The following is a 23,389-nucleotide window of genomic DNA, read 5'->3' on the forward strand; positions in this document are numbered from 1 at the left end:
TCTTAATTTATTATTTTTTTTTAAAGTAAAAACAAAACTGAGATAAGCGATCTAATCTGTGAGGATACCATGTATGAACAGCTCTCAGCTTTGTTCTACTTGCTGCTTTTAAAAGATGCAATCATGAAAGATGAGAAGGAAGAAGAGCAGTAACAGAATAGTCAGATACATTTGTCTTACAGATGAGAAGTAGCGTTAAAGTCAATAGTGATTTGGATTTCACTGGTAATCATAAGCAAACTCGAGTCACTTGCAGTGACCAAATTGAAGAAGAGTGTCTGCTCAGCATTTCCTTAAAGTCAAGATATGTTGGTCTCATCCTTTTTCTCATAAAACAAGAGAGCTATACACACACCACATTTTTTTTTTTCTGTTTTAAGCCCTGGACTACTACAAAAAAAAAAAAAAAAAAAAAAAAAAAAAAAAAAAGAGAAGAAAAAGTTATTAAGTAGCTCCTATGCCTAAACAAAGATGATGTGCTTAATTCACAGGTATTTGGATTTTTACATGTAAGAAAGGTGTGTGTACTTGTAAGGTGCCATATGTAAAGTGAGCAATGAGTCTTTAGATTTTTATTTATTTAATATTCTAGAGATGACAATATCTACCACAACAGTTTAAGACTCCTGTTTATTTGAACACCTGTTTCTATCTTTATCTGGATAATCTCCATGACAATGTCCCTCATAGTGTTTAGCTGCCTGCTTTGTAAGAGAAAAGTGTTAAATGGGGAGCATGCAAACTGAATTCAAAGTTATTGAAATAAAATCTGCAGAGAAATAACATCACAGATTAAGTGGTGGAGTAGGAGTGATACAACTCCATCACCGTCATCCATCTATTTTGAACATACAGTAGGTATTTTCATACATGGTCACCATTAAGTTTCTGATGGACCTGAGGAAGAAGTATATTTAAGGGCTGTATAGCACCAGCAGTTGGAAGTTTCTGAAGAAGAACAGAAAAGGAAGAAAAACAGAGTCCTGAGTTCCAGACAGTGAGAGTGTAAAGAAGAAAGGGTTATTGAAAGCAAAGTTCCACTCAGGGAATTGGAGCAAAGAAAAGAAATACACAGGAGGGACAGTGTGCTATTTCATCAATATTTTCAAGTGAAATAGTGAAGTTCTGTAGTCTATAGAGGAGGACAAGACAGGGTGAATTTTTCAAAGAACTAGAGAGAAGGAACTTTTGAAGAAGAGATTGGAAATATTCTTAAAATTTGGATGGAAGAACAGAAAGAAGGATGAGTTGTAATGAGAGGGTGGTGGAGAATAAATTGTGAGCTGAGCATGGAGTAAAGAGAGGTCTCAGAGAACCAAAAAAAGGTTGGAAAAAGAAGGTAAATAGTTGGAGGGCTACAGACATTTCCTAAAATTACCCCCGACCCTGCAGACTGTCTTTAGTGTAGACACAAGTGTGTCTACTTGGGGAAATAACTAAGAGGTTTTTTGAGAGAGAGCAAGTCTTACTAAGGTACGAATTAATTGGTAATGATGCAACAGACAGGTTTGGTGAGTATTAATGAATAGATTCATATGGAAGGTTTTCAATGATTAACATTAAAATACTATATAGTAGAAAATATTGTTAAATTTTAAATCAACAACTTGAGACATGTTGTTACTCTAAGAACAGTTATTTCTAATTCATTTATACAATGTATGCTGGGTACCCAAGCAAGCTACTTGATCCTGCATATGCTGCACCTATCACAGAGAAGATAGATTTAATGAATAGACTGCTGTAGTTGCAAGAAAAGGATCTGTCATCTAACTTTTTAGAACATCAGCAGGTGATAGCGATATGTAGTTGTGATACAGAGGAATAGAGCATGTTAGGCACATGAATACTCCTCCTCCTAATGCAGTTTCTTTACTCATGAATCACCAGCTGTCCTGCTGCCTTTCATAGCAAAACAACCTTTCCCTTGAAACAAAAATTAAATGATTGTTGAATGGCAAAGATAAAAGTAAGTACAGAAAAATAATTTCATGAAAGCAATAGAGAAATTGTCTTGTGAACAGAGAATAAAATTTAGGCAGAAAGAAATAAAGTTAAGGTAGCTTGTAATGGGTTACTGTGTCTTTTGTTCCTAACACTGTAATATAGAGTTAAATCCAGGCTGGCAGCAATGAAAAAGTGTTATCACAGTATGCTTGATAGTCAACAAGTTTGTTTCAAGTCTCTTTTTGAGAAGTAGTTGACAACATTAAAACAAAAACCAACAAACATTTCTTCTGTTCAGGTATGATTCATTGACACAACTAAATACACCTGAACAGCATCTGAAATCAAACTCATAAAGTATACCCCATTACTCTGATATTTAGATTTATGCAGTTAAAAGGTCTTGCATAATGGATTTTCATTGCAGTAGCTCTGTGCTGTATATATCCTACAGGTGAATTATTTTTGCCCAAAGGTTAAGAATTGCTATTCTTAACATGCAATAAATTCACTTTAAAATACGTATGCTTTCCCCTCCTTGTATGATTTGGGGGAGGGGAAAAAGAAAACAAAGTTTTACTAAACTCATCAAGCATACACCTTGTGTGATTTTCTTGCAAAATTTAGCTTAAAAGTACACTATTTCTTAATGCATCAATACATTTGATTTATTAATTTTCTAACCTTAGGCAATAGATTAGCAATAGGAAGGTGTATTTGCAGGGCCACTAAAATGGAGAGGGAGATTGCTCTGAGATTTCTTTTCCCCGTAGTAAAACATCGTAGTATTTTTTTTATTTATTTTTTTTTTAAAGTTGCTAAAGACAAATACAGATTGCAAATTCATTTTTTATTACTGCACTGTTACCAGAATGGTACATTTGTCACTGGTTTTCATGGGTGCGGGACTGAGATGATAATTTCCTTTTTTAATTTACAAGACTGGTTGAGAATGGGGGATTTAAAAAAAAAAAGTATTATTATTTGACTGAAAAGCATGCATACTGCCCACCACTGAGTCTCAATCACTTGCTATCAGTCTTCCTTTAAAAATCTTTCCCTAAAAGGAATTGAAAAAATAAAGATATTTTATTGAGAAAAGTTTGAAAGATAGTAATTTCAAATCTCTGTTGCTGCAATATTAAATTGCTGCCATGGACCTATATAGGTTTCATGAAGACAGCTTTATGTAACTGAAGCCAGCTGATTGTAACATGAAGGTGGCTCACAATCAGAATTTTAAATATATTTGTATTTATATACATGAAAATATAGGTATGCATACACTATTTAAATTGTAAGGAAGAAAATTTTAAGTAAGGGCTGAAATTTCTAGCATTTTGGCTTTTGAACAATTAAATAAAGAAAAAATTTACTTTTACATAGAAAATATTTTCTTGTGGTTGCAGGTGCAACCTGAAAAATTAGTTTGGCCTATTTTCTGATTTGTTTCAATCAAAACAAGCAGCGCTTATTGGAAAGCTACAGTAAAAAGGATTTGAGCACAGATACAGTTCCAAGCTACAAGGTTATTTATGCATTGTTGATCCTTTATTCTGGAAGTTGTTATTAAGCTGAACTCAGTGCATGCTATTTCTATTTTCATTAATACAGAGAATTTTTACGTGACACTGATAACACCTGATCTCTATAAATCCATTAGTTACGGTAACATCCAATTACATAATCAAGCTAATGTAGGTATGTCTGGAAAAACTTCACTGCTTTTCTAAATTCACTGATTTAGAAGGTAACTTCTAAACAAATACACCCATAGAAAGAAAACAACAAAATAAATGCCCAGGTACAGATGTCATAGCATACACTCTTAAGTTCTAAGCTGACCAGACGTGTCTTTGTTACATCATAGTTCAAATTTGAACCAGACAATTATACTGCCTAAGTTGTTCTAGAGGAGTACTGCAAGGAGTTTAGTTTGGAAAAATGAAGAGATAATAGGTAATACTGCATATTACGTGTGGAACCTGTGGTCTGTCGTGAATGATGATAGATATCATGTCACAATGTTAGATATTATAAAGAATCTACTTAACAGTATTACATGAACACAGTTCTGCAGAGATCTTGAAAATATTAATTGGTTTATTCATACAAAAGGGATAAAATCCCTGTGATGGTTTAAGCCCTGCTGGGATCTGAGACCGTGATGTCGCTGCTGCTCCTCCTCCCCCACCCTCGGACTGGACAGAGCAGGGAGTGAGATACAAACCCCGGGGTTGATATAAGGAAAAATTTAATACAACAGTGTAACAACACCAAACCGAACAACAACGATAACAATAACAGTAATAACAATGAAACAGAACAAGATATATACCGCATGGGTACAACAGTGAAGGTGTTGACGCGAACAAAAACGTCTCTGCTATTCCTGCACTTGGGCTCCTGGACCTGGTCAGCATGGTCTTGAATAACCCAGCTGGAGCTCCCTCGCCACTGCTGGGGAAACTTAACCCTATCCAAGCAGAACCAGGACAATCCCCTATCAGAAAAAGACCTTATACTTGTCAGTTTTAATTACTCCATACTTCTTAGAAATAATCTCTAAGAAAATGCAGGGCCGTATTGCAAATGTTAGATTTCATCAGCATATGCATGGCAAACAGCTTTGTTACGGATGTAACTTTTAAAGACTATGTCCTAAAGTACCCAGAAAAATGTTGAGGCCCTGTCCCCCACAACTCTCTCATATTATGCTCACACTGCAAGACTACCAAATTAGGAAGCTGAAAGAGAAATAGCATCTTTTCCATCTTTCCAATAAATGGGAGGAAACAAGTACCTTGCCTCCCCCAATTACTAGCATTTGTTCTGGGGTCCTTTCATTCGGCATGGAGAGAAAATTAAAAACTCAGAACTTTATCTGTTCAGGGTTCATCGTGACCTCTGCAACTGATTACTGATTTCCTCCCAGAAACAAATAGAAAGCCTCCCCAAGTTAAGAATCAGTAACATAAAAGTTCTGGTCTTACCACCATTTTCTTCAGCACAGGATGAGGAGGTATCATTCAACAAGCAGTCTTGATCTGTCATATTGATTCTGATGGAGCAAGCAGGCCTGGGAAGTTAAATGACCATTTGTCTATGAAGCTCTAACCAAATCAGAATTCTGAGTATTTCAGAACTTGCAAAACTTCAGAAAGAAGAGAACTGCCACTCAATACAGTAATCATTAAAATACACTGATCTTTTATTAAAAGCTATAACACACAAATGCCCATTTCCTTCTCTTGCATAAAATAAGCTTTGACAATAACAGTTCACTTCATCACTTCAAATGCTTCATTTTTAAGCACTATCTACACCCTACATAATAAACTTTCAGGTTTGAAATCTAACAGGATTTCACATATATGGAATTGGCGAATCCCAATAAAAAACAGTGTCTATATGACAAGGCTGTTTTTGTAGGAAAACCATGAAGTTTCCCAACTTCCCATACAGATGGCTTTAAATAAATTGATGTAGTTTTCTTCAGATTGGCTCCATTTGTACAGTTAACATCTTTCTTGACTCCAGTGTCAAGAAGTGGTAAGCATAAACATTTAAACTCCTAGCACACATGCAGTTAGACTTTCATTTTTGAAGGGATTCTGCAAAATCTGCTATTTTCTAACAGGAAAGAAATACAATTTGTAGATTTGAGGGTGCAAGGTAACATTGTTACTGTAGTAAAGCATGGCTATGGAGTAGAATGACTAGTAAGTAGCAGAGGAAAAATGCAGACAAAATTAGTTAAATAACTGGAGTGCAGACATCAGTCCCACTAATTTACAGTCATGAGAAGTGCTTTGCATTAGAGTCCTTGGCATGAATTAGCACTTTCCTGCCACACTGTATTACATTGAATTGTACTACTCAAATTACATCTTGACTGAATTAGAAGAGTGCAGCATATACTTGTATTTTGGGTACTTCAGGACGCATCTTAACAGTTTGAAAGATTCCACTGACATCACTGGGGAAGACCACTGTTAAAGGTATTAAGTTCTAAGAAGGTTAAAAAAACCACACAGTGTTTTCAAGAGTCATACAGCTTCAGTTGGTTTTGCCACAGGTATATCAGCTATTAGTGCATTTTCAATAAAACTGAGGCAGGGGTCAACCAAGTATTAAACCTGATCTTTAACTTCCAAAACCAGCTTTTTGTGGAATATTTAATGCCTACCACATACACAGAAAAAGTCAGAAATGGTTGACTGCATCTACAAAATCCTTATGTTCGTCAAATGTTTCTGTCCCAGTAACCATCATCAAGAGTAGCGTTTTCATCCTTCAGCTTGATTTCCTTTTGGTCAGGGTGGACTGAACTACAACTGTCTTTTATGGGAAGATGAAAAACATGAAGCACAAATTGTTTAAACTACTTACACTAGAAATGAAGAACAAAACCAAACCTACTCCATAGGCCAGATGATCTGCGTACGCATATACTATCACTCTGTACTGCATGAATGCCATTTCATCAAAACCATTTGCTTGAAATCAATTTCCAACTAGTATTTATCCTGCAACAGAATAACCAAGTTTTATATAAGTACGTGGCAATTAATTTCCCTCACTCACTCATCTGTACTAATTGCTACTTTAGTCCAGAAAAAGCTTGTTTAAGCCCTTTACTACTACTACAACATGATTTTAATACTGCAAGCGAGGATCAGAATTTGTATTACATTCCTGAAATACTCCTTTTCTAGGTTACACTTCATAGTGGGAAAAATACAGAAGAGAGCAAATACTTGAGGTAAAAGTTTAACCAGCAAAAGATTAGGTTCAAGTAGAATGAGTGTTCTCCCTAAAAATAAAAGAACCCAGTATTGGGAAGGAGCAGTGTATGAAGGTTTCTGTTCTTATCCCTGCCAGTGGCTCTATCAACCATTATTTGTTAGCTTTACTTTGTAAATAGCAACCTTTAAGAATCAAAGCCAGAGTATCAGGAAAGTGTAGACTGATTATATATGCACGATAATGTATTTCCTGCAACTGTAGAAGGCCGAGATAGTTTTTATTTAAGTTTAAAAAAAGTCATGGGAAGGAGAAGGAAGAGTTGAGCCACAGAAGTGGTATTAGCAGCATTTGTAATCCGTTTTGCCATGGAAACTGCTGCACTGTGGAATCCCAGTCTGCTGTGAGCACAGGTTGCTAAGGAGACAGGAGTAGACAGCTGTTAGAAGGCTATCAGAGCAATTCATGATGGTAGTGATAGGAGAGTGATTAGCTTCCATGACTTGCTGTTAACATGTGTTCTTTCATGATAAGTGACTACTGTATTTTTCTTACTGAATAACGTGAGCGATTAGTTTAAAATCTGTAAAAAATATGTCTGATGCTGTGCACCTTTAAAATAACATCCCTTACTTTAGTAGCTTGTGCCACTGTGTTTACCTACTGAAATATGTCCTTGAAGATTAAGTATATACACTTAGCATGTGGCAGCTGCCAAATCACAGGAAATGTTTCCCACTAAAACTATCACTGCGTTAATGACACTAAGTTACCTTGGGAAATGCGCAGAAAAGAACTGAAGCAGAACTCAGGCCTCCACAAACCTGCTTACCTACTAATTAACCCCTGGACATGCTTCTCTTGCCTTAAGGTTATCAACTATCAGAGTTGTATTTCTTTTTATGGCAACGACTCCTGCAGTCTTGGAACAGCACAACACTTAGTCTATGTTTAAGTTCAATAAAAGCCCCCAAACAAGTTGCTCTTCATCCAGATTTCTTCTAGTTTGGTGCCAGTTTCTAGTACATTCCTCTGATCCCAGACTCTGAAATATGCAGTTGCAACTACTCTTAGTTCAAAAAGCAGAGTGGGTGGGTTTGTCCTTTTGTCCTCTTTAATTACAACTGCTTACAGCTGTTACCACAGAAGGGGTAGAGCCAGAAAAATTGGTCTTGGGTAGGGGTTGTTCTTGCTGCTGTGCCAAATGTGTCATTGCACAGAAATAAATTCAAAATTCTGTAAGTTATAGAGCTTAGTTCCACTATAGATTCTTAAAAATAAGGTTATGTTTTTGCTTCCTCTGAACAGGAAGCAATGTAATAATTCATTCTACAAGGAACACTGCAATAAACCACACCAAAGCTAAGTGACTACCTAAAATTAACTGACCTCACTAAATGAGTCATAGAACACCTTCTTTTTGTGATGTGCTGACCCTGTCCTACAAAGTGATACGCCTAAACTTCTGGTAATAAGTAAGCAAGCATGAAAAAGTCACATTATCTGAGACGCCATCCATTCTGGGCCCACAACTAAATAATCATTCAATTCCATAAGTACACAGAAATACATGGTATTAGACAAGTATTTGAGGAAGAGAGACTGTAGATAATGTTAGATTATACAAAAATTGTTTCAGCAAAGGCTTCACATGCAAGATGGGAAAAACTAAAGTCAGGACCCTGCTTGAAAAATATGACAGTACATATAAGAACAAGTAATTGAAGTACAGTCATTTGATGAAAGAGTGCTGAAAAGAAATGCTCAAATAAAGGTCAAGTATGCCTGTGAACAGAAAAGGTGTATGCAGTTTTTCAACACATGGTGTACAGAGAATGTGAAAAGTAAGAAAGTAACTCACTGTTGTGATGTCACTTTAATCTTTAGCAATAGTAGAACAGTTCTCAAACTGTTGAATGACTTGTCAGAAAGGCACAGAAATTGTGCTGGGGTAAAGCGATTCATTCCTGGAGGAGAACTGGGATTGGTGAGGGAGATCCAGTCAGTTGGGTAGAGCAGGGACTTCAGTGGAAATGGAACTACTGCTGCACTCATCTGACAGCAAGCAGTGCAACTCCACAACTACGGAATGGCCTAGTTTTCAATACAACTAATGCACACATTCTTTTCCCCTTGCCAGCCCCTGCAAGAGTTTTCTTCTCTCTTCTAGTCTGTAGAACTATTGCATGAGTTGTATTCAGACTGAATTGAGAGACAGAATCATGAAATACATTCTGGCAAATTTGGGGAGGGAAAGGAGGAAAAAAAAGATGTTGCTGTTGCTTTAATATAATCAGGAAGGGGAGTTATTTTCTGTACAATATTGTATGATTGCAACATAATTTTGCTTTCAGGTCTTAGTATTTGGTTGTGACAAAAGCAGAGTTCAGAGAGGGTGGTTTGGTGCATGAGCATTTGAAGGTGAACACAAACAAATGAACACTTAACTAAGACATGAATGCTTGACAGATATGAACAAGAAAGAAAAAAGAATCATTAAAATGACATTTTTACAGGAAGATGGTTAAACTGAGATGGAAGATTTAACCTGAACACCAAGGAAATCTTCCTTACAAAGATACAGATGAGACTAGTCTTCCGATGAAAATACCAAGATTTAGATGCTTCTGATTTTGCAGTGTAGACTGTCCAAGAAATATGAAAATGATTCTGCATGTAAAGGGGATAAACTAAGTTTTTGCATATGTTGGGGTTCTTTTTTTTCTGTTTTTTAATCTTTTAACATTAGTCATTCAAATACAAGTGAGCTTTTCACTGAATGCTCTCTATATGTTCCTCCACTTATATATGAAGAACAGATGATTAGGGAAAAAAATGATTTTGAAAAAATCATTATCTTTCATATTCAATTCTAATGCTTCCTTTTATATTTCAGGGTGCAAGTTGAATTCTATATGAATGAAAATACATTTAAAGAGAGACTAAAGCTCTTCTTCATCAAAAACCAAAGATCAAGTAAGCAGTTGGATTAATTTCTGTTAAGCATAATTATGATACTTTGAGTAGAATCCAATTTCATTGAAGACAAAAGCAAAGTTATTAATTTTCTTCTGAGCTAAGATTTTACCCCATAGAGGAGTCAGTTTTACACAATATCCAAAACAAACACAAAAAGTATTATTTAAGCCTAAAAATAATGTACTTAATTTGTAGGATCAGATACTTAGTGATGTGATTTTATGTCTGTACCATGATCAAAGTTGACTAATTTGCATGGATTTGACATGGTAGGTCTCATTGACAAATCAGGACCTTATGTCTAGGACATCAGAGATCCTCTAAGATGCTGGAGGAAAAAAAATGCAGAAGTACCTAGATTTCTGAAGTGTTCAATTTTATTAAATATCCCTAAATAAACTTCAAACTTGATCTGTACTGAAAAGAATGATTTTGGAAAGGAAAATAATGGGGACTGCATACCTCATTCTCTTGAATGCAGTGCATCAGAAACATAGTCCTTGTCTTTAGTCAAATTTAACAGTATTTTCATTGACACATGCACTTAAATTCATAGACCATTGTAGAAGAGAATAATGTGGAGGAACTAAGATATTAATCTTTTATCTCATAGAATCATGGAATGGTTTTGATTGGAAAGGACCTTAAAGCTCATCCAGTCCCACCCCCCCTGCCATGGGCAGGGACACCTTCCACTAGCCCAGGTTGCTCAAAGCTCCATCCAACCTGGCCTTGAACACTGCCAGGGAGGGGGCAGCCACAGCTCCTCTGGGCAGCCTGTGCCAGTGTCTCATTTCTTCCTTATATCTAATCTAAATCTACCATCTTTCAGTTTAAAACCCTAACCTCTCATCCTATCCCTACACTCCTTGATAAAGTGTAGGCCCTCATTTAAATACTGAAGGCCACTATAAGGTTTCCCTGGAGCCTTCTTCAGCCTGAACAACCCCAGCTCTCTCAGTCTGTCCTCATAAGGAAGGTGCTTCAGCCCCCTGGTCATTTTCCTGGCCTCCTCTGGACCTGCTCAAGCAGGTCCATGTCCTTCTGATGTTAGGGGCCCCAGAGCTGGACACAGGAGTGCGGGGGTATGGGGTGTCTCATGAGAGTGGAGGGGGAGAATCCCCTCCTTCGACCAGCTGACCACAGTTCTCTTGGTGCAGCCTAAGATACAGTTGGCTTTCTGGGCTGCAAGGACATGCTGCTGGCTCATAGTCAGTTTTCCATCTGCTACTACCCTCCAAGTCCTCAGCAGAGCTGCTCTCAATCCACTGCTTGCCCAACCTGTATTTGTGCTTGGGATTGCCTCGACCCATGTGCAGGACCTTGCACTTGGTCTTGTTGAACTTCATGAGGTTTGTACAGACCCACCTCTCCAGCCTGGCCAGGTCCATCTGGATGGCACATCCATTGCCTCCATTGTGTTGGCCACACCACACAGCTTGGTGTCACTGGTGAACTTGCTGAGGGTGCACTTAATCCCACTGTCCATGTCCCCAATAAAGACATTAAACAGCACTGGTCCCAACACAAACACTGAGGAACTTCACTCGTCACTGCTCTTCATCGAGCCATTGACTGCAACTCTTTGAGTGTGACCATCCAGACAATTCCTTATCCACCGAGTGGTCCATCTGTCAAATCCATGTCTCCAATTTACAGACAAGGATGTTGTGCAGGACAGTGTCAAAAGCTTTGCACAAGTCCAGTTAGATGATGGATGATGTCACTTGCTCTTCCCTTATCCACCTACACTGTAACCCCATCTTAGAAGGCCTCCAAATTTGTCAGGCACATTTTGCCTTTAGTGAAGCTATGTTGGCTGTCACCAATCACCTCCTTGTTTTCCATGCACCCTAGCACAGTTTCAGGAGGATCTGCTCCGTGATCTTGTTGGGAACAGAGTTGAGACTGACTGGCCTGTGGTTTCCTGGGTCTTCCTTTCATTCCCTTTTTAATAACTGAGTTGTATTCTCTCATTTTACAGTAAGTGGGAACTTCATCGGACTGTCAAAATTTCTCAGGTATGATGGATAGTGGCTTAGCTACTTCATCTGTTAATTTGCTCAGGACCCACAGATGTATCTCTTCAGATTCCATGGACTTGTGCACCTTTAGGTTCCTTAGATGGTCTCAAACCTGACCTTCTCCTACAGTGGGCAGTTATTCCTTCTCCCAGTCCCTTTACCTTCTACATCTTGGGCAGTGTGGCATTGCCAGTGATGACTGAGGCAAAAAAAAAATCGTTAGGTACCTCAGTCTTCTCTACATCCCAGGTAACCAGGTCTCCCATTACCATCCAGAGAGGGCCCACATTTTCCCTAGTCTTTCTTTTATCACCAGTGTACCTATAGAAGCTTTTCTTGTTGCCCTAGAGATCTCTGGCCAGACTTAATTCTGTCAGTGCTTTGCTCTTCCTAACCTGATCACTGGCTACCTGGACAGTTTCTCTGTATCCCTCCCAGGTTATCTGTCCTTGCTTCCACCTTCAGTAGACTTTCTTTTTGTTTTTGAGCTTGTCCAGGCCTCCTGGCATTCTTACCAGACTTCCTCCTTGTCAGGATGCATCACTTCTGAGTTTGGAGGAGGTGATCCTTGAATATTAACCAGCTTTCTTGAGCCCCTCTTCCCTCCAGGGCTTTATCCCATGCTACTCTGCCAAGCAGATCCCTGAAGAGGCCAGAGTCTGCTCTCCTGAAGTCCAGGGTAGAGAGCTTGCTGTGTGCCCTCCTTGTTGCCCTAAGGATCTTGAACTCCACCATTTCATGGTCACTGCAGCCAAGGCTGCCTTTGGGCTTCACACTCCCCACCAGCCCCTTCTTGTTGATGGGAACAAGTCCAGCATGTTGAACTCCTCATTGGCTCTTCTATCCTCAGAGAAGGATGTTATCATCAATACATTCCAGGAACCTCCTGGATTGCTTATGCCCTGCTGTGTTGTCCCTTCAACAGATGTCAAGGTGGTTGAAGTCCCTCATGAGGACCAGGGCTTGTAAATGTGAGGCTACTCCCATCTTTCTATAGAGGGCCTCATCAGTCTTCCTGGTTGGACAGACTGTAGCAGACTCCCACCATAACATCTTATGTCCCTGCCCTCTCTTTTATCCTGACCCATAAGCTCCTCATCCATCCCCAGGTAGAGCATGGATCCATGCACTCCAGCTCATCACTGACACAGAGGGTGACACCCCCGCTTTGTCTCCCCTGCCTGTCCTGACTAAAGATCCGGTATGCTTCCATTCCAGCACTCCAGTCATAAAAGCCATCCCATCCATGATGCCAATAAGATCATAGGCCTGCATGCATGCTCATGTCTGTAATTCCTCTTCTTTATTCCCCATGCTACATTTGTTTGCATAGAGACATTTAAGTTGTGCCCCTGATGAAGCTGACTTACTGGCCAGAATCCCTTTGTGCTGCTCTCCAGGTGCTCTCCTGCTGCCCTGTGACCCCTCTCCAGGCTCTGGGTGTCTACTGCTGGCACTGGCATCAAGCTGGTAGGAGTGGGATGGATTGAGGTTCCCTCCCCTGGCAACTGCAGTTTAAAGTCCCCTTCATCAGCTTGGCAAGCCAGCGACAAAAGATGCTTTTCCCCTTCTCTGACAGATGGACTCCATCAGCCCTCAGTAGACCAGGTTTCTCAGTGTGAGTCCCATGGTCTAAGTAGCTGAACCCCTGGCTGTGGCACCAGTCCTGTAACCGGTTGGTGATTTGTCAGATTTGACTGCTCTTTTCAGACCCCTTTGCTTTGACCAGGAGGAACGATGTAAAAACTACCTGCACTCTAGAGTCCTTTACCACCGCTCCCAGGACTCTTTACTTGTTCTTGATATTCTACATACTATGACTAACTGATATTTTCAGTTTGGGCTTTGGAATTATTTGCTAGTTTCCAGCAGGAGAAACAGGTTTAACAAAGTTGTTGGAGATTCTTTCATGGGGAGAGCTTTATTACACTTACATAGATATATGGGAAAATTAATCTTAATTCAGGTGCCTAAACAGCTTAGAAAGCAGAGGACTACCTGTGCTAGTAAATGATATGGATAGCCTTCAGAGTATCTTTTCTTCTAAACTTCATATAGGACAGGTTTTTTTTGCATTTAACTAGATTTGGTTGGTAAATTTATTTTCTAACAAAGACTTTCATTTGAAATAAGTTTCTTATTCTGTATTATCACACTTTAAAGCTATCTTACTGCATTTTGGCCAATATGAAAAGACTGCATACAAAAACTCAGTATGCATAGAACAAAGTACGATGTGTGAAGAACAATTTAATACTCCATTTTATGTTTACAAATTAACTGTGTTACAAAGAATGAATTTTTGCTCGTACATTTTTTGTATGTAGATTGGGGAGTCTCCCTCCATAGAGGTATTAAAAAAACCCCCCCAAACGTCTAGACACAGTACTGGGCAACCAGCCCTAGGTGGCCATACTTGAGCAGGAGGGTTGGACAAAATGACCTCCAGAGGTCCTTTCCAACCTCAGCCATTCTGTGATACTTATTAGAGATAAATAAGTTTAGCTAGATTTACATTCTAAGTTTAATTAATTGCACTGCAACTTCTCAAATTGTTTTAGTTCTACTTTTCTCCCTGTGACTTTACATGCCTAAGTATTTTATATCTTTATAGCCTTTGACTTCTGACATTGTTGATATAGTGTGTAATGGAGTAAGAGACAAAACAGAAAAAGCATCCTAAATTATAAAACATTATTACTCCTTGTCTAGAAAAGTAGTCTGGGAAGCTGTAAGCAATAAGTAGCCTTTCTATTCCTGATCCACTCCACAAAACAGGGATTTGATGCACTCTTGTTGACTTACTAAGAACATCTGTAATATTATGACCTGACTCACTGTAAATCTCTTTTCACTGATAATATAGGAAGGTTCTGAATGGTACCTTCTTGCTTGAGATTAGTGAAACATTTTTTTCCCCTATTTAGATCTTAACAAGATTAAAAAAAATATACAGATACATACTTTGATGGCAGAAGTACAGACTGTACATCTAAAAATAGATACATTTATGATCATCAGCACAAAAATTAAACCAGAAGTTAGTTAATTAGTATGAATTCATGGCCATTCCTTTCCAAGTGCATACCCTTCTGGCTAATCACATGAAGAGAATTGTCATAAGTTACTATACTGAGACATCTCTATTAGGTTATGATTGGATAAGTGTGATTTATCAGTCCAAAGGAGAGGGATGGTGTGGAAGTTTATTTGAAATAAGCAAGAGAGTGGGAAGAAACTGTTAATTCCTTGTATTGGAGATGGGTTCATGCTATAGACAAGTAGCACAAGAACCTTCCTGCTTGGCTTGCTTGATGATTGCTGGAAAAATCTAGATTCTGATGAATTCTCCTACACAGAGTTGAGGTAAATTTTGTAGAAGCATGCTGTGTTCTTCATAAAGAAATGAGAACACAGTAATGTCTATTTCTGTAGAGAACTAGCAGAGACACTGTCATTATGGGTGCCTTCTTTTTCTGACAGGTCCTCAGGAGAGGACTCCAAAGAAAACTAAGAGATGAGGCATGTTTTCTCTATTGCTGAATTATTCAGCCATTTCATGGAAAGTAAGTTGGAGAATGAGAGTGCTTACTGTACTTACAGCAGCATACGTCATAGGCATGCCATTTCCCACTAGAATCTCACAGGTTACCCAGGCATTGCTACTGGTTCTCATGATACAAGAAGCTTAACCAACAATTAGACATTAAACAAGGCAGTTTTCAGGAGAAACAAACAGGAAATACAGCAAAACTATTACTGTACTGAATGAAGAAAAAATAGTAAATTGTCAAATTCTGCTTATGCAGATCTTGGTTCCTGTTCAAATACTCACAACCAGAATCCTCTGAAATGCAATTTCCAAAAAACCTTCTGCTAAGATAGTACTTGCCACTCACTGAAGTGTACACATTGAAATTTGAGGATATTGCCCTTTAGATCTTAGTCAGTATTCAGTGAGAACACTGGAAACCTCCCTTCACATACTAAAGATGTAATTACTGTCACTGAGAAAATAATTGTCAGTAGCATCAGCAGATTTTCAGGTAGTATAACTAAGTAAAACTACATGTCACCTGTAGTAAAAAAAAAACCCACCTGGTTTTGCTAATCCTTAAGACTTCATAAGTGAATTTAACACATCAGAGTGTAATACCATGTGGTTCTGTCAACCAGAGCAGTCAACTCTAGAATTTGTATCAATTTTCTACAGAGTACTATTCTGATCTAAATAGCATACAGGCTGATAGCATGAAATATCAATGGTTTCATTCAGTATTCTCGTTTTGGATAGAACAAGCCTTCATCTATGTGTGATGTCACCCTAATTTCCACTAAATCTTCTGCAAGCAAACATCTATTCAAATTCAACAAATGGATGAAAAGCATTCTACAAAGGTGTCAACCCAAAAATTAAAAAAAAAAAAAAAAAAAAGGTGACTTATTGGTACATACGACTCAATTGTACTTGCCAAGATCACACACTGCATTATCACAGCCTAAAATAAGTCTCAAAGGGAAAAAAAAAAAAAAAAGTGAAGTTTCAATTCAGTGGAGAGGGAATAAAAGATAGCCATCACCAGGATATAAATTATTAATAGTATAATTTGATCCAACTCCTAAAGCCAGCTGCTACTGAGATGATTTTGCTAAAAACCAAAAACATATGAGACTTACGAGAAAGGAATAATGGAAGGTGATTGTAAAAACTTCAGCTGCTATCTCTGTCAATCTAGCTTTGATTTAGATCAGCACTCTAAATCAGAGGATTAGTCTCCAAAAATGCTTGTAAGGGAAGCATCAAGAATTTATAATATAAATGAAAGTCACAGTCAGTACTGGTGAAGTATCATGTATCCCTCTGTACTTAAAAATGCCTCCAAAAAGTAGCAAATACTTGTTCAAACTGAGAAGGAAACATTAACATTTGATGTAGTTATATTTATTTCACAAAACAAACATATTTTGAACTGTTATAATCAATTTCTTCTTTTAAAGAAGACAAAGGATGTAGCACCATGGTTACATGGACACAGTGAAATTACAGTCTCATTAAACAATTCATAACTGCATAACAGAGTATGATTGATGTAGCTGAATACAAGTTTCAGGCACCAGTGCCAAAACATAGAGATATTCTGTGCAAATGACCCTGCTACTTGAACAATCTGGCTGTGAATGGAAAAAAATAAATTAAGTAAAGCAGACCACGTTGATCCACTGACAACATGTAAAACAGGGGACAAAAATAGGTAGCAAACAAAATATGAAGTACTTTCTTTGTAGCAGAGTAATAAATGAAAACCCATTTTAAATGCCTTCTCTAGTGACTGTCCCCTCCTTCCCATATTTGAAATCCTAGATCTCCATGCTAGTGGAATAAATGCATTTCTTCTAACTCACAGGTGACATCCCCAACTATGAGGCTACAGAAGATTTTGACCAGAGAGAATACTTACTTGGTAGTCCTACATTAATTATTAAAGCTTTATCAGGGGTGACTAAATATTCTCCCTGTGATGACACATCTTATTTCTAAAGGCTGAGGCATACAGAACTAGGAGAGGTGACCTTCTGAAACAGGATAGACTTGAAGCCTGATCTTCCATATTTATATTGTAATACCTGACCCAATCACATATGGTACAAGACCTAACCTGTTGCCTTACTTTAAACATAAACATATAAAACACAGTCCATGATGTGCATTCTATATCTATGCTAACTAGAATCCTTAGATGAAAACATGTCTGGTGTGAAAACTCTTGCCTTATATGCTGTGGGAAACAGTCATTCCTGTGGAGATATCTAGAGCTTGAAGCACTTTTAAGCATAGCCTGGAATAGATCTATGGAATTTAAAAAATTTGAATATGTAAGTAGTTCTAGATCTTTCAGGACTAAGATTTGAGAGTTAAGTTTAAGGCAGCGGGCAGGAGTATGGGTCCCTTTTATTGATGTAGATTTAATCAGAAAAGCACCATCATTTGGCATTTAAACCAACATACAATATCAAATGATGACTAGAATCTAGGCCACTATCAAATTGCAGAAAGAAGTGTTTACACCAAAATTAACACTTACAGAGCTAAAACCCCAAAGAAACAACAGACTTCTGTGTTGATTTAAGTTAGACAACACAAAATTGGTAAGGATAAGAAATCCTGATGGGCTGGGCTTTTTTTTTTTTTTTTTTTTTTTGGTTTTGTTTTTTTTTTTTTTCATTTGTTGTTTTTGATTTTTTTCAAACATTATCCTGTTCTTCTTGTAATAGCCTAGTTGTTATAGCAACCATTCATACTCCAGCAGACTTCCACAAAAGGGTTAGTACAGACAAACAATTCATGTTTTCTTCAGCAACAGTTCAGAAAAGATCATAGCATTTCCCAGGAAAAAGTACTGAACTTACCTTTCTAGTCAAATAATAGCATGATAACACACCTTACACATAGCTCCTTCAGACCCTGCCAATCCACTTACTACTCCAAACCCTTCATTCATCTTTTTTGGGAATAAATAGTCTCTGCCTAATTACTCTTGATAGGACAGCAGGAATCACTAGGTTAATGTTCACAAACCTAATTGCTGACAGCTGTGGGACTTTCTCATGGTCAGGACCACAGGATTTTAACCCCTAGTTTACAGATTACACAATGCTGTAAAAGTCCATCCAGTACTCTCTCATGTGATAAACTTCACAGTTAAAAGTAGTAAGCAGTGTTGTAAACCTTAGGATTTCTTTCAGCAATTGCATAGTGCAATATGTAAGAATCTATTTTCTATTTTTCTGTTTACTGTAGATTGCATTTTAATGGGAGGGGAACTAATGGATATAAAAGGTGATTTATCAGTTTTATCTGTAACGTGTTCATTTTGAGCTTACGACTGAGTAAAGTGAAAAAGTATGTAATATTACATTTAGATAATTATGATTTGTTCCTTAAAAGGGAATGTCTGCACACAACTTTGAGTATGTATAGTGAAGCTGTAGTTCTTAAACCATAGAAGTAATTATATTGAGTTCAGCAGACCTACTGATTGCAACACGACAATAAACGATACTATCTTTACTATAACTAGTTGCAAATGAAGTCACATCTGTGTAAGATTCCATCAGTGGTATTCAGCTTTGGATGGAAGAGTTCAGCCATGCAGAATTGGGCTCTTGAGTTCACAAGACTGAAAAAAATTAATGCTTAAAGTGACCTCCCCTCACTTATCCTTAGTCAACAGACAATTTTAACTTAATTAATCAATGAAACCTTAAAACCAAGGGTCAGATAAAAATATTTACACTGCTAAAATTTTAAGACTATTGAATCTAACAAGACTGAAAATTTATATTCTAATTCTCTACTAATTACTGCAAAATTTGATTAAATTACGGTTAAGTTTCATCGCAGTATATTACAGCTCTAACTAGCACTGCAATAAATTTTTCATGTGACAGAAGCCAGTATCCATGTGGATCCCTTTGAAGGAACCCTGTCTTTGTGGGAAATGCTGTAATATTTTGTGGTAGTATTTGTGATAGATCCTTTCAGCTAGAACATTTCAATATTCATATGGTCTGCAGAACAAGTTGTTGATTCAGTTCAGTTGTGCATTCAGCATGATTTTCAGATGTCTGATTCTTGGATGCATAATTACAGAACTTCAAATTAAATAACTACAGTTTAATATTTTGTAAGTTGGGATAGTCTTAATAAATTCTGTATGAAACCTACTGCATGCAGACTTTCAGATACTAATATTTAAGTACTTGCCATTGTATATCCTCTGCCTGTGGTTGAAAGTATGTCTTCTTCATACTGCTGTATCTTGCATCTCAAATGCCATATATAGTTCTGGTTTGCCTTTCAAGAAAGTGGACTTGAAAAACTACAAAAGACCCAAAGAATGTCATCAGGAAAGACAAATGGCATAGTATAGCTTTCAGACAAATGACTGAGTAGTTCTTTGAGTTAAAACAGACTGAGTCTTAACTCAGAGATTTCTAGAAGGTGGATAGGTTCATTATATATATATCTGACAGACTTATACTTACTTATTCTTCTGTATGATACACCAGTTGCCCATATCAGGAACAGATAACTGGCTAGATTGACTTTGCTCTGATATAGCATGGCTATTCTAATTCCTTTTAGTTCTTTTTTAAAAGTAGATGGAACTGTGAAGAACCTGAATTTATCTCCGTTTATCTTTTTTTATCTTTATATTTTTATCTTTTTAATCTTTATCTTTTTATCTGTTTATCTTTTCTTGTTAAAATAGGTCTGAGAATACGATTATTCAATTTTTCTCTCAAGCTCCTAAGCTGTTTCTTATACATCATTCGTGTGCTTCTGGATGACCCTACACAAGGACTTGTATGGTAATGTGTTTTTATTTTTTTTGTTATTTCTGCTCTCAAAGCATTGTTTAATTTATAATCAATAAATAAATTTAATTAATATCTGTTTGATATTCTGTCAACAGGGATTTGGTTTCATGTCTTGCAGATGTTTTCAAAGAATGATAAAGCTAGCTTTACACTGTGGATGGAAATAAGAACTAAAATAACAATATTCTTTTTTCACTTTACTGCTAAAATAATCCTGGCTCTTTGCTCAGATACTGTGCATCAGATATAGTTGTGCAAGCTTACATCTTTTCATTGTATTATTACATAACATTTCTATGTATCATATTTATATTTATAAAAACAAAATTGCAAATATCTGGTTGCCAGTTTATGCAACAATAATTTTAGAATTTTACTTAAATAATTTTACTTAAACCCCCAGATCCTGGAAACATACAGACAAATACATGAAACTGAGCTTTCATGCAGATGACATCGATGATAATTTTCTAGCCTGCTTCCTTCTCTAAACACTTAGAAGACAGGGAGACCAAAAGTACATTCTGTACTCATGATGATCTATAGTTATAATGCATGATTTTGCACACCTACAGTTGTCAGCATGGTAATCTAGATGGGTCATTTGGTATTCTGTTTTGGGGCTTTTTGTCCATGTGTTGTACAATCAACCACCAGTTGTTAGAAGAAATGATAATTGATTCAATCCTATGCTTCAGTTGCATTTGTATCCCAGTTATATTGAGTCTTCTGAATTCTAAATGCTAATAAGCACCACAATTTATTAACTTACTTGCTTTCACTTGATTTGATTCTGTTGGCCTTAAATACTGAACAAAACAGATAAAAATACTAAGCTTGGGATGATAGACCTAGCACTCTTCACACAGTGTTAGGCAAAGGAAAAAGTATGACTTTTAATACTTGAAAATCAGTTATATCTAATAAGGCTAATACTATAAAAAAGATAGTGCACAGGAGAAATACTATATTTTACAAGAATCAAATCCAAACCAAAGTGACTTAAAGAATATTGTCTTTACTCAGCAGTGCATGAGAGAAGGATGTGTGAATGGGAAGTACAGAAGATGCATTTGATTTTTTTTTTTTTGATCGAAATTTATTGTAAGAAATTAGAACATCTGAAAGAGGGCCGGAAAAAAAAAATCTCCCTGAAAAAGGAAGAACTGCAAAAAACTATTTTTTGATGGCACATGTATCTTAGAATATCTCGTCAAGGAAAGGAAATGTTTAGGGAAGAAACAAGCAGTGAAGATTTCACAAAACCTTTAACAGCGATGGAGAAGAGAATATCCATCCTTAGAAATTTAGGGATAGTAGCACAGCAACTCAGAGACATGAAATTTTAAAGCTAATAATAGTTTCTGACATGAAAAATGTGTGAACTTTAGTGAGTAAAGATGAGTGTGTTATACTGCAAGGTTATGTCTGCATATGCAAAACAGATCAGAACATCAGCACTCCTGCCACAGGTATACTTCAGTACTTTTGTATTCATATGCAAAGATTTTTCTGCATCTTGCAGACTGCTTTCCTGACGTGTCTGTTTTTTCAATCTAAACGTTTAACAATTCAACAGCCAGAGAGTTTATCTGTATATTCTGTGTCCTTTATATTGTTTTGTGGTACATTTAAGAGGCTAGTTGGTTTCTTTTATCTCTGTATAACATTTGTCTAGCTGAGAAGTTTCAAATAAGTCACTTCTGCATGCTCACTAATATCCCAGTTTTAGAAGCTGTGCCAGACAAACCAGCCCTGTGCCCTTTATTGTCATTGCCAATTGCCCATTAACGTCATTGGTTTTGCCCATAGAGATCCTGAGTCCCGAGGGCTTGCTACCTAAACTACTGCCATAATGCATTCTTACAAATGCGATGTTATGAAAAACATACTTTATAGATATTATGTCACAGCCTCATGAAGGAAACTACTCGGTGTGCTGAGAGCATGCCTAAGGAAACCATTATCACCTGCTTGTTTTTTAAAACTGACAATTCTAGGAGGAATGCTTTTCATTGCAGACTCCCCCTGCAGATTTATTTCCTGTTTTTAAGAAGTGCCTGCACAAGTTAGTATCTTTCTTTTAATCCTTCAGGCACAGCAAATGTACAGGGGAGAGTTTAAGACATAAAGCATCCTTATTAATGGATACCATTTAGCACCTGTCCCACTCATAGGTGATAAAAATACAGCTATTGCTAATCTGTGTTCTTCAGATCCTTTTCTTTTCCTCTGACCTTGCTTACCAAGGGTAAACAATGGTATTTTTCATCATTTACACAAATTTATATTCCCACATCCTTACATGACCATTTGAAGGGAGGATTTGTGCCAGCAATTCAAGGCAAGATAACATCACATGTACGTAGCAACTATTTTTTTATATAGATGTCACCAGTTTCTTACCTGAATTACTGCTGCATGAATCGCAAGCCCTCCTCACAACCTCACAAGAGGATATAAAGTGTAGTTTGATGCAATCTTTCCTGTTAAGAGTGTGTCAGGTATATGTGCTCTTCCTATCCTAGCCTATCCATGTGATAGGATTTCTTCTATCTCTCGATCTTCAGTATTTATTGTGTACTTAGTTCAGCTTTTGGAAGTGTAATTTCAGTTGTGTTTTTTAAACTGAAACATGTTTGAAAATAAATGTTTAAAGTTTTAAATTAACCTGAAATGCTTCATAGTCCTTTATCTTCAGATATAAAACACATACAGAACTACTTTCTAAAAGTTATTTTACTTTTTATAATGTCAATATCCATTGCCTAGGGTTTCAAACTATTACATGCATTTGATAGAACACATAATAATGTAATTAATATCCTATTCATTTCATATGTTTTTATGATTGTGCTCCCATGTACATTTGCTAATGAAAATGGACTCTGCGTGGATGGGATAACCACTATCAGTAAGGAATTAAACCGGAGTTGTTCCAATCAAAACTACACACCTGGAACAATTGATTGGTGAGTTCCTAATTTAAAAAAACAAAATGAAAGTCTAGATAATAGTGGGAAGGGGAGCCAAACAGGAAGACAAATCCCTTTCCATCTGGAATGGTGACATTTTAACATATAATAGTGATGTTTCCATAACTCTCAAGCAATTACTTCTGTGTTCCTGAATATTCAAAGCTGTCTTTACTATTTTAATTATTTCTCTGATTGCATAAATGAACTGCTGGATTGGATACTCTTGTAAGATCTAAATTCCATCAATGCTTATACCTTGCTGAGAGAAAATGTATGCTCTATTTAAAAATCAGTTATGACTAGCAGTAAATGACTAACAGTAAACTACTGTGC

General features: G+C 37.0%; 1 protein-coding gene across 1 annotated transcript in view; it reads left to right on the plus strand.

Moving 5' to 3' along the window:
• The first annotated feature begins 8,514 nt into the window (after nt 1–8,514).
• The window catches only part of KCNT2 (potassium sodium-activated channel subfamily T member 2), a 124,675-nt gene continuing 109,800 nt past the window's right edge, over nt 8,515–23,389 (plus strand). Inside the window, exons 1-4 of the mRNA XM_026853976.1 lie at nt 8,515–8,537; nt 9,590–9,669; nt 19,970–20,069; nt 22,994–23,050. Coding sequence (XP_026709777.1) covers nt 8,515–8,537; nt 9,590–9,669; nt 19,970–20,069; nt 22,994–23,050 — 260 coding nt within the window. The remainder of the gene's footprint in view (nt 8,538–9,589; nt 9,670–19,969; nt 20,070–22,993; nt 23,051–23,389) is intronic.

The sequence above is a fragment of the Athene cunicularia genome (genome assembly GCF_003259725.1).
Source record: "Athene cunicularia isolate RWA chromosome 8 unlocalized genomic scaffold, athCun1 chr8_part1, whole genome shotgun sequence".
Taxonomy (NCBI): domain Eukaryota; kingdom Metazoa; phylum Chordata; class Aves; order Strigiformes; family Strigidae; genus Athene; species Athene cunicularia.